The 17442-nt window shown below is 36.6% G+C and overlaps 1 protein-coding gene across 1 annotated transcript in view; it reads left to right on the top strand.

The window, feature by feature from the left end:
• The window catches only part of TRIP12 (thyroid hormone receptor interactor 12), a gene marked incomplete at its 3' end in the record, with an annotated part of 51490 nt that overhangs the window by 21135 nt on the left and 12913 nt on the right, over window positions 1-17442 (top strand). The window contains exons 8-30 of the mRNA XM_029086012.1: window positions 773-868; window positions 1837-1985; window positions 2599-2634; window positions 2721-2816; window positions 3237-3329; window positions 3465-3626; window positions 5152-5220; window positions 5340-5505; window positions 6263-6380; window positions 6523-6679; window positions 6996-7149; window positions 7707-7935; window positions 8678-8796; window positions 9226-9433; window positions 10557-10657; window positions 10784-10958; window positions 11365-11506; window positions 12468-12659; window positions 13375-13526; window positions 15347-15504; window positions 15961-16034; window positions 16145-16344; window positions 17161-17288. Of these exons, the coding sequence (XP_028941845.1) occupies window positions 773-868; window positions 1837-1985; window positions 2599-2634; window positions 2721-2816; window positions 3237-3329; window positions 3465-3626; window positions 5152-5220; window positions 5340-5505; window positions 6263-6380; window positions 6523-6679; window positions 6996-7149; window positions 7707-7935; window positions 8678-8796; window positions 9226-9433; window positions 10557-10657; window positions 10784-10958; window positions 11365-11506; window positions 12468-12659; window positions 13375-13526; window positions 15347-15504; window positions 15961-16034; window positions 16145-16344; window positions 17161-17288 (3174 nt within the window). The remainder of the gene's footprint in view (window positions 1-772; window positions 869-1836; window positions 1986-2598; window positions 2635-2720; window positions 2817-3236; window positions 3330-3464; window positions 3627-5151; window positions 5221-5339; window positions 5506-6262; window positions 6381-6522; window positions 6680-6995; window positions 7150-7706; window positions 7936-8677; window positions 8797-9225; window positions 9434-10556; window positions 10658-10783; window positions 10959-11364; window positions 11507-12467; window positions 12660-13374; window positions 13527-15346; window positions 15505-15960; window positions 16035-16144; window positions 16345-17160; window positions 17289-17442) is intronic.

Here is a 17442-nt window from a genome sequence, read left to right as displayed (position 1 = left end):
GTTCCGAGATCATGATCTCCCTTGCAAATGATGGGTTTTGGTTAATCTGGATATTTAATGTGGAAATGAGTGGTGTGTCACTACCAGTTCACTTGCTTATAGTCCTCAGTGAGCATAGGTATGCATTAGGAATGTTGAGCTAAATTGGTTTTTACTGTTAATTGTTATTGTATAGATCAGCAGTATTCATGCTTGCTACAATAATAATCAGAATCACCCACTTAGGCTAGTTTAAGTAAGACTACTGAAAAGTGCTCAAAAAGAAAACCAAAAAACTCCACTAATATCTAGCAGAGTTCTTCCCTCTCCTGCTCATTAACAAATAAGCTGTGAACCTTTTTTAGTGTCATTTTTTTAAGATTAATAGTGCCACTCAGTTCCTGAAAATGTGAAGATGAGCTTAACCTGTTCTATGTAGTTTGAGTTCAGATTCGAAATTACAGTCTGATGGAGCTACTAGTCTAGATCTAGATTTACAACATTTAGTAGACCAGATATCTTCTGTGAAATATATAACTCTGGAAACTCAGTGGGTGACTTCTTAAAGGACCTTAATGCTCTGATGCATACAAAAATGAGTTATTTTTTCCTTAAAGGTTATATTTTTGGTGGTTTTTTGGAAATCGAGGTAGCTGCAGTGAGCTAAATCTAATTCTTCTTTCTTAAAGTATAAAGATTCTAGTAATCTTAAATTATAGCATCATGGAATTTAAGCTTTTAAAAATATGTGTAGAAGCTTTGACAATGGCTGTTATCCTCTGTTTGCTTTTAGCTCTATTAGAGGCTAGGGGTCTTCCTCCTCACCTGTTTGGCCCTCTTGGTCCTCGGATGTCGCAGCTCTTCCACAGGACAATTGGAAGTGGAGCTAGTAAGCAAAGTTTGTCTAATTTGACTTAATTCTTTCCACTTCCAGACTAGTAGAATTCAACCACTAGTAAATAATACTTGTGTTAGCTTCGTAGTTTACTATAATATTTTACCTGTTGGATATTTGTGTCATGCTAGACCACTGGTCAGCAATGTTAATTTGCTTGCCTTCCTATAAGGAAGAGAAATTTGCTTTAGCCATATTTCTTTTCTTTTTTGGGGCATCTGAATGTTCCCTTCTAGGTGGGGAAGGGAGGGTTCTTGCCTTTTCACCCCTTCCTTTTTCTTTTGCATGATGGGCTGCTTAACAAAAGACCTCTCCAACTCCCTTGGTTTTTTTGCTAGCTTTAAACAAATGCTTAAGATAGCTTTAAAACTGTTAGTAGATGTCAGTTCTAAGGCATGTTGTTTATAGTTTCAAAAGTGTCTTGCGTTTCAGAGAGAAAGAATTTCTTTCAGGCAGTGTGTCAGAACATGGGTCCTTAGTGTTGTTCCACCCTGCGTTATGCAGCTGGGTAAGGTGCGTGCTTTCTAGTCCAAGTCTGTTTGGCTTCCCAGGAGGAGCCAAAGGCAGCCTGTTACACTGTCTGCCGAGAAGAGGATGGGGTCTCAAGGGTAGTCCATGTGCTGTATTATCCAGGGGGTGTGCTGAAAAGTCCTGTGCTTTATAAAGGTGGAGTGGTGTGGGTTCTGGCACCTGTGTAGGTTGGCAAGATGGCTATGGTGAGCAGTGTGGTGGACTCCCTGTGCTGACTAGTCTGCACTGGAAAGACAGCCAAGAGTGAGATTTTTTTGCCTCCCTTTCCTATCCACCCCTTTTTATGACAGGGAAAAGAAGTGAAACTACAAATACAGAGGAAAACAAACTCTCTCTGGTCTTCCAATCTGGCAGAAGTATAGCATAACAGTTCCCTTGAACACTTAAGTCTTCTAATATTTTCTTCCCCAATATTTTTTCTGGATATCTAGGTTCAAAAGCCCAACAGCTTTTACAAGGTCTCCAAGCCACAGATGAAAGTCAGCAACTACAGGCAGTGATTGAGATGTGCCAACTGTTGGTCATGGGAAATGAAGAAACATTAGGAGGATTTCCAGTCAAGAGTGTTGTACCAGCTTTGGTAAAGATTAAATCTCGTATTTCTATTGGAGGATATAATATTTCTCTCAGTATCTTGCTTAAATAAATTATTTTAAATTTATAGTGTATGTTCTTAATTTCATATATATGTATGTGTATCTATCTATGTCTCATTATTTAGTTTTGAGGGCATGTTTTGCTAGATTTTGATAGAATCATAGAATGGTTTGGTTTGGAAAGGGCCTTGAAGATCATCTAGCTCCAACCTCCCTGCCATGAGCAGGGACATCTTCCACTAGATCAGGCTGCTCAAAGCCTCATCCAGTCTGGCCTTGAACACTTCCAGGGAGGGGGCATCCACAACTTCCTTGGGCAACCTGTTCCAGTGTCTGACCACCCTCACAGGAAAGAATTTCTTCTTGATATCTAATCTAAATCCAAGCTCTTCTAGTTTGAAGCCATTATTCCTGGTCTTGTTGCTACCTGCCCAAAGTCCTATTAATTCTTTAATAGCACCAGAATAGGTAGTGATTCTTTTGAAACTCTCAACAAAATTCAGAGTCCCGAGTCAAAAGCTACAATACTGATTTGTGGCCTTAATTTAGGTTGGTATCTACCTTTTACTAAAGTAACTATTTGGGTTTTTTTAACAGATAACACTGCTGCAGATGGAGCACAACTTTGACATTGTAAGTGATTTGTAATGTTTAAGAAATTTTTAAAATAGAAAAATGTATCATCTGAACTTAAAACCAAATATCTATATATTTAATAGATGAACCATGCATGCCGGGCCTTAACGTATATGATGGAAGCACTTCCCAGATCATCTGCTGTAGTGGTAGATGCAATTCCTGTCTTCTTGGAAAAGGTAAAATGAAATCAAAACGGTGTTAAGCTAATATGAGGGGATTTTATCTCTTGTTTTAACTTTAGAATATACTGTTAAGATAATGGTTTCCTTCCACAGATTACAAGATCATACATGATGCATGAGAAGCTTTTAAAAACAGATTTAGTCTTTGATCACACCCTTACTGAAAAGTACTATCCGATTCACTGAGAAGTTTTTATCTGATGGGTGTTGCAAGGATACTGTGTTAATTATACAAACCCTTGGAGTAGCTATGTAGCTGATCTAGCCTTAAATTGGCTAGCTTGATTACAGCTAGCAGTGCAGCTGCATTTGTATGTGTCTTAGTACAGGCTAGCTGTCCATGTGTTAATGAAGATTATTATTTTTACAGATTGGTTTAGAAATTAATCTACAACCTTTCTTGTTTTCTTGTAGCTGCAAGTTATTCAGTGCATTGATGTGGCAGAGCAGGCGCTTACAGCCTTAGAGATGTTATCACGCAGGCATAGTAAAGCTATTCTGCAGGCAGTAAGTAAAAAAGAAAGCACTTTTACCTCTACCAGTTCTACATCTTGCTGATCTTCTGTGAAGATGTCACAGAAACTTGTTTTGTTACTTCTTTATCGGTACTGAGAGTGAAAATGTTTGTTTATTTTATTATAGGGTGGGTTGGCAGACTGTTTGCTGTATCTGGAATTCTTCAGTATAAATGCACAGAGGAATGCATTAGCTATTGCTGCCAACTGCTGCCAGAGTATAACACCTGATGAGTTTCACTTTGTGGCAGACTCTTTGCCACTGCTTACGCAAAGGTTAACCCATCAGGTAAGAAGCCATTATAAAATGGAAAGTTTAAATTTAGACCTGAAAGTAGTATTAAGTTGCCTCCAGATATCTAGTTCTTTACTGTGTATTATTTGCCTTTGCAATGTGATAATTGCCTTGAAGTTTCTATACTGTCAAGTTGTGCATATGGACCTTTTGTTTTTTGTAAATGTGCTGTAAGGATTCATTTATTACTTTTTAAAAAGAGATAAATAAGGTACTTTAACTTAGATCATGAATAATAGATCATGAATAATAGTGGGTTTGTAGTCCTTACCCATCAGTAAGAGGAAATCAAGTAGCATTACTTTTCTTTTTTATTAACAAATGAGCTGCAAGGTTCCCTCCCGCTTCAAACTCAAAAGCTTCAGTTTCAATTTTTGTAGTTTTTATCTGATTTGAGTTTTGGGAGGGCTTACAACTTTTTAAAAAGAAAGTTCCTACTCTTGCACAATAGTTTGAAGTGATGAATAAATCATGAAAAAGAAGAAATTGTTTTGTTCCTTAACAAATGCAAATAAATGGAAGCTTCCAGGTAATGTTTTTGTGTATTCTTGTGCTATTCTTAATTTTGGCAACATCTTCTTGCTGAGAGACTACTTGCATCTTTGAGGCAGCTTCACAGAAGTCAAATGTCAGCTTTAGATGGTGCTTTGGAAACAGGAAGCACCATTCTCAGCAGTAGTAGGGACAAGTACTGACTCCTGCTCTTTGAAGAGAAGCTACAGCCCACAAAAGTAAGATTTCAAGAAATTTTGAAGTGGAATTTTTCTGGCAAAAAAAAAAAAAAAAGAGAGAGAGAGAGAGAGAGAGAAAAAGATAGCCCTTAACAGAATAGTTGAAGTTGGAAGGGACCTCTCAACTATCTAGTCCTAAGCCCATGCTCTTGAGCAAGGTCAACTAGAGTAGATTGCCCAGGACCATGTCCAGCTAATTTATTTGTTTATTTAAACTCCAAGGATGGAGACCTGGCCTCTCTGGGCAACCTCTTCCAGTGTTCGACCACCCTTACAGTAAAAGTGTTTATTATGTTCAGATGAACTCTTTTGAGTGTTTCGATGAACTTTTAACTAGAGCTATATTTAGAGCAGTCTTTACTATCTTGGTGTCTTTGGATTTGCTATCTTGGCAGCACTGCATGATATAAAGATCAGGGTCATGTAGTCTGTAGAACAGTAGCATTCACTCCTGCTTATTATCTCTATTTCCTGTTGCTTTGGCTTCGTAGCTCTCTTCCCGTTTGTTTCCTACTTGTAGAATCCAAAAAGGATATTATAGACCCATTTATTCATCTCTAAAGGTCCCTAAAGGTATTTGTGTTGCAAGGGTGAGGTGTTTCCTAGGCAGTATGCCGTATCAGTTTAGACTGTATCAATGAATTTAAAATTCAGAGCTGTAATATTCTGTAAAATGTGATTCGACTGGTCTTTTTGGAGAAATTTTATGAATGCCTCAAAATGACAGGATAATCTAATGCAAGTTATAATATTTTCATTCAAAGAAATGCTTCACTTTTTTATAATAGGACAAAAAATCTGTTGAAAGCACTTGTCTCTGTTTTGCAAGGCTAGTGGACAACTTCCAGCATGAGGAGGTAAGGGTGTGGTTTTTTGGGCATGGATTTTTATTTCCTTCTTCCCTCCCTCAGTTTCTCCTAAGAGCTTACCTTTCAAAGTCAGACTAACTTTTTAATTTTGCTGTTCCCTCCTGAAGAACTTGCTCCAGCAGGTTGCTTCCAAGGACTTGTTGACAAATATCCAGCAACTCTTGGTAGTGACACCTCCTATCCTGAGCTCAGGAATGTTCATCATGGTGGTGCGCATGTTTTCCTTAATGTGCTCCAATTGTCCTACGCTTGCAGTCCAGCTTATGAAGCAAAGTGAGTTCTTGCTCTTTTGTATTCTAGGGGACTTAAGTTAATGCCTACAACCAATACAGAACTCTGTGCACTTGATTATACAAATACTGTGTTCTTTTATTCTTCACCCTCTGACTGTGCTTCTCTTGGGATACAAAGTTTAGTTAATCTTGTTGAAAAGTGTTTTTCCTGAGGGATTTTTCTCCCCTTTCCTGTCCCTAGCTGCTGTCACTGGAGTGCTTGCCTAATTTTGAGTCTGTATTAGCTGCACAAGCTACTCTCATTTCAACAGAAGTTGAAAAATTCTTTTGGTACTCTTTAGCAGGTGGAGGAAACGTGATTTAAAGGCTTTTTCAAAGGGAAAGCTTTAAGAAAAGTAACCACTGTGTAGCTGTCTTAGTTCTCACTTGTTTTTGTCTTAATCTAAAAAATTTTTACTTGTCACTTCAACTGCCCTGTATGTTCCCTTTTTTCCTTCTGTGCCTTGTATATTGAGTGATATTTTGCCCCTAGATGTCCCTTTAAAGAGAGGAAGAAAACACACCCCAAAACCAACCAACCAAAACCCAACACCCACCCCCTGCCCTCCCTCACTCAGCCTGTGAAAAAACGCACAAACCCCAGACCTGAAAACAGATTTCTTACAACATTCAAAGAGGTGGCTTTTGTCTTACTGTCTGTTTGCTTAGGGCAGTGACTGTCTATTCTGTGTAGTGTCTAACACAAAATGGAGTCCATATTCTGATATAGGCAATCTCATAAATAATAATTTTTATAGATATTGCAGAAACGCTTCACTTCCTCCTTTGTGGAGCCTCAAATGGGAGTTGTCAAGAACAAATTGATCTTGTTCCACGAAGTCCTCAAGAACTTTATGAGCTTACTTCTCTCATCTGGTAAGTTATGCAGCACTAGGTTTTTTGGATCTGGTTGATATGTTAAAATCCTTAACTTCTCTAAAATGAAGCATGCAGTTTTCAGCTTAGATGGACTTTATTGAGTACTTCTAGTAAAATACTGTTTTAATGTTCTTTACAGTGAACTGATGCCTTGTCTGCCGAAAGAGGGAATCTTTGCTGTTGATACTATGCTGAAGAAAGGAAATGCGCAAAATACAGATGGTGCAATATGGCAGTGGCGAGATGACAGGGGTCTCTGGCATCCCTATAACAGGATTGATAGTCGAATAATAGAGGTAGTGATTCCACACATTTATGTGGTGATGTTTTTTAAATGTGCATGCGGCTGTATAGGGAAGTGAGTGCTTTCTTTATGGTTTTGAAAATACCAACCTTGTTTCTTCTGAGTAAGAAACACATGAGTTTCCTCAAACCTCCTGTTGCAATATTGCACTGTTTTGGTATTCAGTGATGAGTGAACTGCTTAATCACTGTTTTTACTGTATTTCTGTCAGTCATTGTTTTCCCTTCTGTATTGCCCCTCTCATCTCCTTTCATATAGCTTCCTGTTTGTTATGTGTTTCTTGACTTTAAACTCTTTCTTGTTTTTAGGCGGCTCATCAGGTTGGTGAGGATGAGATAAGCCTGTCTACACTTGGGCGTGTCTATACTATTGATTTTAATTCTATGCAGCAAATAAATGAGGATACTGGAACAGCACGTGCCATTCAGCGAAAACCAAACCCTTTAGCCAATGCAAACACTAGTAAGTACAGCTTAGGAGACACCTGGTGTCTCTAGCTATGACTAGCTTGCTCTAGGTTATACAACAGTGTGTGTGTGTGTATATATATATTTATAGCAAATATATTTACTGGGGTTTCTGTGGAACATTGAACTACTCTGATTTATGTGAATGAAGACAGCTTTACAACAAAACTCAAACTGTTGAAATATATTCTTTTTAACGTAAACTTTTTCCTGAGAACTGAAAATGCATCGAATAGGAGGACAGCTGAGGGTGTTTCGTGGGATTTTCTGAAACAGTTTTGTTTGTATAGCTCTTTCTTAATGAAGACTGTGTGAGGACTTTTTAATATCATACAGAAATATATAAAAAGACTGAAGAAAAAAAATTCTACTCCTTCAAAGAGGAGGATTTGTTCTTAACATTTTTGTTGTCAGCTTAACTTCTGGTTCTTAAATTATATATTTTCAATTCAAGAGCTAACCTAATTCAGCTGTAAAAGTAAAAAAAAAAATAAAAATAATCAGCAGAGATGCAAAGAACTATGCAGTGATTTGTTGCACAATTTCTTACAGGTGGACATTCAGAATTGAAGAAGGATGATGCTCGAGCACAGCTTATGAAAGAGGACCCAGAACTGGCAAAATCCTTTATCAAAACATTGTTTGGTGTTCTTTATGAAGTATATAGTTCTTCAGCTGGACCTGCTGTTAGACACAAGTGCCTTAGAGCAATTCTTAGGATAATTTATTTTGCTGATGCTGAACTTCTGAAGGATGTGCTGAAAAACCATGCTGTTTCAAGGTGGGTTTGTTAACTATTGTGAATGAAACTAATTTTGAGCTTACAACTCAAACTTGTGATTACTTTTTTGAATATTCTTTTTCAGGGGAAAATTGTAGTTTTAAATTCTTAGGTATTTATTTTCCAAAAGCTGAGGCTGCCAGCTCTTCAGGAATTTTTTGCATCTTAGATTTTGCAGTAGGCGCCAAATCTAGGTGTTCTTATTAGAAGCTTAGATTAGCTATATGGCCATGTGTACTGGTAATGTCTAATATTACCCCATACTATTTTCCTGATTTCTAAAACTTGCCTATAAACTTTTCTGAGGGCAAGATGACTTTTGAGGTAATACAATGTGAACAGTAACACTCTCATGGCATTAAACTACTAAGTTCTATTTATGAAATATCTCCTACATGATATACCATAAAGTTAAGGGCCTAGATAAAAGGATACAATTAGAAAATAAACTGACTAGTTTTTCAAAGGCAGTACAAAGTTCCACACACCATGTTCTTTAAAGGAAGAAAACTCTTTTCCTTTATGCCACATATTAAAACTTGGTAAAAATGATTTAGGCAGGAAGAGGACTTTCAGTCCTTTTATTTATAGCTTTTACAAAAGCACAATGAAATTTGCTTGCTTTGTCTCCAATACTGTGTATGCAAGATGAACTGACTTGATTTAAAAAAAAAAAAAAATTATTTTTAAAACAACAAAAAATGAAAAGACAAACCTAATTCTAATGAATTACCTGTTTTAGTCATATTGCCTCCATGCTGTCAAGTCAAGACCTTAAGATAGTAGTTGGAGCCCTGCAGATGGCAGAGATTTTGATGCAAAAGTTGCCTGACATTTTTAGTGTTTACTTCAGAAGAGAAGGTAAATCTTGTTTGTTTGTTTTTTTTCCCTCTTCACCTCCTCATTTAGTACTTTAAAAGTATGTGTCTGTGGAGAATCCATATCCCTTATCCCCGCCCCCAAGCTGTAGAAAGTTCATATTGTTCTTGAATAATAAAGGCAAATCCATGCAAGCTAGTGTCATATGACTGGGGATTTTTTAGTTTCTTTAGCTACTGTTCATGCTGCTGTCATTATTACTATTTTTTAAACTATTTAGGTTTTTTGAGAAAGGATTGAACTGCCTTTAAAACTCGGTATTGATGAATGGGGTGAGCCAATACTGCCATAGTCAAAACAGAGGTTCTAATAACAGACTTCTACCTTCTCAAACACCTTTGTTACTATCCCTCCCAAAAAAACCCCCCCACAACCAAACCAACCCACCAAACAAAGATTTCTTTTGCAAAGGGGTGATGCATCAAGTGAAAAACTTAGCAGAGTCTGAAGCTTTGCTAACGAGCCCACCGAAAGTATGCACGAATGGATCGGGAACACTGGGTACCACTACAACAATAACTACTGGAACAGCCACTGCTGCCAGTAACGCAGCTGCTGATTTGGGCTCTCCCAGCTTACAACACAGCCGGGAGGATTCTTTGGATCTGAGCCCACAGGGGTAAGTGCACTATTTGTTGTGAACAATTAATCTGTGGAGTTTTTTGTGGGGTTTTTTGTTTGCTTGGTTTTTTTGTTGGTGTGTGGTATTTTTGTGGGTTTTTTGTTGCTGTTTTGTGTTGGATTTTTTGTCTTGCCTGACATGGGCTGCTACAGTATCATCTGCACTTTGCTGTGATGTTTTTCTCTAAGGAACTAAAATGGAGTGGTGTTGAAGCTGTCAGTGGGTAGTCTTTGATTCATTTTATATGAAATGTTAAGAAAGAAAAAGACTAGTGACCTGATAGTTATGATGTAATGACATGAAACAATCCATGCTGTTTGGATAGAGGGTGGAGAATGCCAGGAGCAGCAGCTGTGGTCTCATGTAACTCTTGAGGACAGAGTGATTCTTTCAGAGAAATTATAGCTATGGTGCATGGTTCCTTTCTGCTAGAGAAAGAGGTAAAAAGAAGTCATCCTTAAGTTATTTTCTTGGAATGCAACCATGTTGAACACTTCTAGAATTAGTGTCTCTTGTAGGAATATATTATTTGAATGTTACACAGTTTGCCTTTATTTTAAAGGTGAAATGTTTGTCTTAATATATTGACATAATAAGGAAACTCACCTTAAACCAGAATGGAAATATGTAAACTTGGAAGTGTAGGGCCTGGTGAGTAGAAACTCCATAAATGGTTGAAAAAGTGCTTTCTGGGCTTTAGCAGGGAAAGCAAGTCAAATACCCCGTTTCTTTTGGTGTTTAGTCAGTAGATATTTGTGGATATTTTTTCTTTTTAAGTGTATTCAAATAAATGAATAACCAGAGGGTTACACAAATAAAAACATGAAAATTGTGAGAAACCTTTGTTCAGTGGCACTTCTTGGCTGCACATAGTAGAAGGGTGACAGCAAGGAAAACCCCTTCTTTCTGGATGGAGTAATCACTTTGTCCTACCAGCTAAAACAGAGTTGAGACCCCTTCTCCCAGAGCTCATTCTTTGCTTGTGCATTCTTTGTTACGGGATGGAACCTTTTTTTAATTCTTAAGGAAATAACTGGCAGATGCATCTTAAATTGAGAGACAGATGTGTGTATGAATATGGTGGATGGAAACATGTAACTTTATTTCTAAATTTGGACAGACGACTGAGTGATGTTCTAAAGAGAAAAAGACTGCCAAAACGAGGGCCAAGGAGACCAAAATACTCTCCTCCAAGAGATGATGACAAAGTAGACAATCAAGGTAAATCGTTCTTAAAATGTGGTGCTCTTTTTTTCCTTTTAAATTTGAATTAAGCTTATAGGCTGTCAAAAGTGCTAGCTGTAATAAACCTGTTGATTCTCTTAATTTTGTCTTTGTTTCCTCCAGCTAAAAGCCCTACAACTACTCAATCTCCTAAATCTTCCTTCTTGGCAAGTTTAAATCCTAAAACATGGGGAAGATTAAGCACACAGTCCAATAGTAATAATATTGAACCAGCACGAACAGCAGGAGTAAGTGGTCTTGCAAGGGCTGCTTCCAAGGATACCATTTCCAATAACAGGTACACACACACAAAAAATCAAAATACTTCTAATACAGTGTTGACTTTGAGATGCAGCTTTTTTCTTATGGTAAGCCATCAGGCGATTAAGTAGCACCTATCAAATAAGTTAGAGCTTAACCACTGTTAAAATAACTCTGGAAGAAGAATCAAGAAATTAAGGTAGAGAAAATATCCTCTTAATAGTTTAAAGTAGCATGCTGGGGAAAAAATGGAGAATTGGGAAAAATGATGCAAGAAGTAATCTGTAGAGAGTAGGCCTTTACTGTATTGGAGTAAGAGAGAAGAGTGTTTTGTCTGTGACTGTTAGACATGGGAAAAATTATACTCTGACTGTGTTTACTTGTAATATTGGAGAATGCAATTGCTAAGTGTGACCAAATGCCTTTTGTGTGCTTCTTTACAGAGAAAAAATTAAGGGCTGGATTAAGGAGCAAGCCCATAAATTCGTAGAACGTTATTTTAGTTCTGAAAACATGGATGGAAGCAATCCTGCACTAAATGTATTACAGAGACTTTGCACTGCAACAGAACAACTCAACCTCCAGGTTAGAAATACCAAATTTACTTGAAATAGGATGGGGATGGAAGCAGTAGAAATACTTAAGAGGAAGCTAGAGGAAAGCTGACCATTTTAGACAGTATGGTTAATATTTTAAGCATAGTTTTTGTTATCTTAAATTATGATAGTGTTTCTGAACTTGCAATGGTTTGCTTGGGATTTTTTTTAGAATTAGTCTATAATCTCTGACACATATCACTTATATATAATTTATGATAAATGACTGCTATTAACAAGAGTATTCTTAATTCCTAGCAATGTGTCACTTAGCATTTTATTTCAGATTTTAAAATTATACAATTAAGCGTTAGGGATTGACTTTGTAGCTAATTAACAACACAGTTTTAATAAGAACATTGGTTGTGGAAGGAGGATGAGAGAGAAGTAGTATTTTGCTGAAAGGATAGAAGAAATACAGATTGGGCTGAATCTACTAGCATCTCAAGAACTTGAACCTTCTTTCTCAGGCAGTTTTGATCCTTGATACATAGTTACAGTCTAAACCTGTAACTTCTAAGGTAGCTAAATAGCTGAGTTATATTCTCTACTTCGATCTGAGCAATCATTAAAATATGAAACTTTCCCTCCTCTCTCTCACACAGATATCATGTAAAATATATACCAATCTGAGCTGTGGTTTTTGAGTGCTTTTTTTTTTTTTTAACTACTGTTTGGAGCTTATCTTCACATTTCATGAGACAGAAATGGTACCTTGCTTTCTCTTAAAATGAGAAAAATGTAGATGTTGCCTTTAATGTTGCCTCTTGAATAGCAAGATTGTTTATCCGCAGCTTATTTGCACTGTCACTGTTTGTATTGAGTTACTACACTCCAGACTTTCCCACTTTTCCCCTCCATTTACAGCTGTTCAGTGCAGTAGGAGGAAAACTAGTATTTCTTAAGCCCTTGATACCTGGGTAGTAAATAGTACCTTTGTATTTTTTCAGGTGGATGGTGGAACAGAGTGCCTTGTAGAAATCCGTAGCATTGTCTCGGAGTCTGACGTCTCCTCATTTGAAATCCAGCATAGTGGGTTTGTTAAACAACTGCTGCTTTATTTGACATCTAAAAGTGAGAAAGATGCTGTAAGCAGGGATATCAGATTGAAAAGATTTCTTCATGTATTTTTTTCTTCTCCAGTAAGTTTTTTTTATTTATTTTTTTGTCCTTCTTAGTTATCTTTCTTTAAAATTGGACTTATCTGACCATCTGAGAGGTTAACTTTGACTTAAAGATGGAAGGAATGTTTTGTTTATGCCTAAGTGGTATAACACTACAACTTTCATGTGGTTCTATGTCTTTACAGGTCATAAACTTTTTAGAATGCCCTGTAATTACAGAAAACCCCACACAACAGTGGAAAAAAAATTACAAAATGGCCAACTATCTAAGTTGTGAACAACTTAAAAGTTGTTCTTGACTTCTAGGAAATTGATATGGAAAGAGTTTGGATAGTAATCTTATCGCTTGCTCTCTTTAGTTCTAAATACTGCAAGAGAGTAGATTGTCCTATTTTTAAAGGAAGAAATTTAAAGTGGAAGAGAGGAAAGCAGATAACTACAGTTTCCATGAAACTTACTGTTATGGTTAAGCATCAGTGCTTAAAATCTACAGGCATATTCAACTGATACCAGAGAGAAAACTGCATTCTTCAAAACAGATCTTTCATTAACTTGTGTCATCTAGTCATTCTGATACTGCTGCTACTTTAAGTGAGAGCAGTGATTTTTAACTTCCAGTTGGGGGTGAGTGGTGGTTGTTGTTTTGGTTGTTTTCATTTTTTTAAACAACTTGTGGTATAAATTAAGATGGATTAATTGAAGCACATAACTAAAAGAATGGAATATATTTCAGCTTCCTGGAGAAGAACCCCTTGGAAGATTAGAGCCATTAGAAAATGCACCTTTGTTGGCATTAGTCCATAAAATGAACAATTGCCTCAGTCAGATGGAACAGTTTCCTGTCAAAGTGCATGACTTTCCTAGTGGAAATGGAACAGGGAGCAGGTAAGGATTGATGCTCAGGTAACAGGTTTTGTTGGAAACAGTTTTGTTTTTTTTCCAAAATTTGTTTCAATGCTAAAAGTTCCAAGAGGTAATGGAAACTTCTGGCCCTATTAAAGTTAAAAGCAATTACACAGATGGCTTTTTTATGCAGTGGAAGATTGACTATTTAACCAAATGTTTGCTTACAGACTTTTAGCTTCTCTTACTTAGATTGAGAATGGATGTGCAATCTCTAAATTTAAGCTTTAAAAATTTGTGTCTTCCTTGTCTCCAGGTAACAAACACTAGAAAGAAATAATGTTTATTCCTGAGACACTGATGTTTTTAGTGAAGTAATTAAACTGCTGATAGTTTGTATTACAATGCTAAATGTTATTCAGATAGATTGTTCTCTAGGCTGATAATGGATTTAACCTGTTGGCTGTCAATGTAGTTTAAAATAACTGTAGATCTGCCCTGTGTCTTAGATTCCAAATTTGGAATCTATCTTAACTTGCATTTTAAGTCACAAATATGAGTGACTGGAGAACTATTTCTACAATTTCTTTTCTCTACTTTTCTTTAGTAAATCAACAGTGTTTTTAATTCAGTGTATAGTAGTTAGTCTGTTTTGGTATAAGTTGCATATGAGTTTTTGAAAGCGTTTTGTGGTGCTGACTAAAAGCTCAATTTGATTAGACATATTCTTGTGACTATGTAGAAGTTAGGAAGGGAGGAGCATTGAAAATGAATTTTTGAAAACTATTCTTTAAAGTTTGAAATGCCAAAATCTCCTGTCTCTCAGGTGATAAGGTAGTGTGGATTTTTTTTATCACTAATTGTGACCCAACATCCATTATAGTAGACGTATTAGAACCTCACACTATAGCATTAAGTCTAAGTTACATTAAAATTCAGTACTTGTGTTTTGTGAAACTGGTTAAAATCCATGTGAATTAATGCAATACACAGATTTCGAATACTTGGAGGAATTGATTGTCTTGTTACTGGCTTTTGCAAATAGTATGTGCTCTGTAATCTTACAGTGATTACTAATATGCACTATTTCTGTAAAAAGTGGGATAACTACAGAAGTTATAAAGCTGTTAAACATAAAAGCAAAATTACACTGTTCTTGATAGAAGATTAAAGGTGGAAAGCCAGACTACTGCAGCATTGTTTGTCTGCTAGTATTACTGTGGATTATGTCAATGAGGTTTTTGAGGCATTAAGATTTAGTAGTCTTTCACTGGCACCTGGAAATTGAAGCAGGCCAAGGCAAGAGATTTGTATATAAAAACAGCTACCTTGAATAATGATAGATTGTTGAGGTGGAACATATATATAAGCTATACTTGGCAAGAAAAAACAGAGGAGCTTTCAGGTTGTCTATTTAGGTCCTTATCAAAAACCGTATGAACAGATACTTACGTCTTCCACCCCCAATTTTGATCCTTATTGCGCTGCAGGTAAACACAGCTCTAAATCTCATGTGGCATCAGCTGACCACTGAACAACTTCATACCTCAAAGATGGTCAGTATAGGCCATATGGTAATCAGATCTGACTGGACTTTCACTTAATCTATGTAGCTTGCATTGGAAATAAAATTTTGTCCAACTTGGATTCTGGTGTTCTTGTAGCATAAAATTTTTAATCTGTTTATCCAAATCTTAATAGTTTATTTTTAGAGAAACGGGCTGAGAAATAACACCCTGAACAAGTAAATTCATAAATGCATGTATAAGCCTGTTCTAATGCATTTTTGATGCAATTATGGTAATTAGATTATTTGTTTAGCAACTTTTTTCACAAATTATTTTGAGTTTTTCTCTTAACAGAGGATCCCAAGCTTTAAAATTCTTCAATACACATCAATTAAAATGCCAACTGCAAAGACATCCAGACTGTGCTAATGTGAAACAGTGGAAAGGTGGACCTGTGAAGATTGATCCTCTGGCTTTGGTACAAGCCATTGAAAGATACCTTGTGGTTAGAGGTACACATATATATGCACACATATATTTTACAATCACATGTGTTTTGCTTCTTGGAATAGTCATTACTGTCGGTAGTTTTAAGAGTCTGTGGAAAAAACTGTGAGGATTATACTGAAGAGACATTTTTAGGTACCTCCCATTTATCTTCCTCATGGGGGAGGAGACCAAGGCTGCAGAGAATCTTCTCTTTTTCTGGGCCAAGCTTCTTCCTGTTGCAAACAGTTCAGTCTAATACTAACAGAAGTATAATCTAGTTGACTGTCAGATTGTCTGTAATTTGACATTTTTGATGCTACTTGTCAAGACTGAAATTTGTTCTAATATGTCTGAACTTCACTTTTTTAAAATTATGTATTTTGGAACTGTTTTAAACAGTGGAGTTAAAATCAGTGCAAAAGCATTGCTATGTCTTGTGTAAAAACAAACGAGAATGTCTTTCTCATCTCTTGCCTCAGGCTATGGAAGAGTTAGAGAAGATGATGAGGATAGTGATGATGATGGGTCAGATGAAGAAATAGATGAATCTTTGGTAAGCTTTTGCTCTTAGGGTAAGGGGAGGGAACAGTGTGGGGAGAGGCATAAAGAAAGCTAGCAACAAGTTTCCTAACTTCTGTGTTTTTTTTGTTTTGTTTTGTTCAGGCTGCTCAATTCTTAAATTCAGGGAACGTGAGACATAGACTGCAATTTTATATTGGAGATCACTTGCTGCCATATAATATGACTGTGTATCAAGCAGTTAGGCAGTACAGTTTGCAAGCTGAGGAGGAGAGGGAGTCTACAGATGATGAAAGCAACCCATTAGGAAGAGCTGGGATTTGGACAAAAACACATACCATTTGGTAAGTTGGCTAGAGAAATCAGGGAATAACTTCTCCAGTTTCCTAGATGTATATACATAATGAAAATTAGAATATAACTGTCCTTTTTTTTTTTTTTTTTTTTTTCTCCCCCTCTGTCCAAAGCTGTGAAGCTTTAATTTTCCTGATGTGCTTGAGATACTTAAATCTTAGTAAGAATTCATTGTTACCTACTGACATTTTCTAGCTCATAAGAGAAGCTGATGAACAAGATATGAGGAATCTTAAATGACACCTGTTAGGTGGAGGGGAATCATTCTTAGTGTTGGGTAACTAACCACAAACAACAGAGAATGTGTCTGTGGTCTACAGATAATGGTCAACTTCATACCGATTTTCAAAATTAACTGCTGTTCAGGTATATGTATTCTCTGGCCATACTTTGCAAGGAGCAGCGTTGACCTACAACTGTGCCAAACACTTTAACATTCAGCAGTGTCTTTTCCTTTCTATTATTTAAATGTTATGCAAATAAACCAACCAACCAAACTCACCACAAAAAAACCCGAACGTGACAAAAAACCCACTTTGTTTTTTGTCTATAGCTTCTGTGCCTCTTATTCCAGTTCCTGGAGCCAAAAGGTCCCATTTCTTTCCTCTCCCATGACAAACTTTCCTTCTGAGGGACTAGTTTCAAAGACTGGATCATATCCAAATGCAATGTTTTTGTCTTTCTGCTTTTCACTGTCATTCAAAAAAAATTCTGCTAATCAAACAACTAACACTTTTATGACTGCTTTTGTTTCCATGTAAGTTAGTATTTCATAAACATGTTTTTAACTTTTAATTACTTTTTAGGTACAAACCTGTGCGAGAGGATGAAGATGGTAATAAGGACTGTGTTGGTGGTAAAAGAGGAAGAGCGCAAACTGCTCCCACGAAAACCTCCCCTAGAAATTCTAAAAAGCATGATGAATTGTGGCATGGTGAGTATGTTACCTTGCTAATATAGATGAGTGAAATTTCTGGAAGAATGGAGAGGAAGAGTATTTGGAGACATACTGTTTTTTTTAAAGCAAGCATAGTATAAGAAAAGTAAGCATATATTAACATGTGTATTAAAACTAAAAGCAAGATACT

The sequence above is a fragment of the Antrostomus carolinensis genome, unplaced genomic scaffold (assembly GCF_000700745.2).
Source record: "Antrostomus carolinensis isolate BGI_N321 unplaced genomic scaffold, ASM70074v2 scaffold20197, whole genome shotgun sequence".
Lineage (NCBI taxonomy): Eukaryota > Metazoa > Chordata > Aves > Caprimulgiformes > Caprimulgidae > Antrostomus > Antrostomus carolinensis.
Note: the sequence above shows the minus strand (reverse complement) of the source record. Positions and strands in the feature narration are given on the sequence as shown.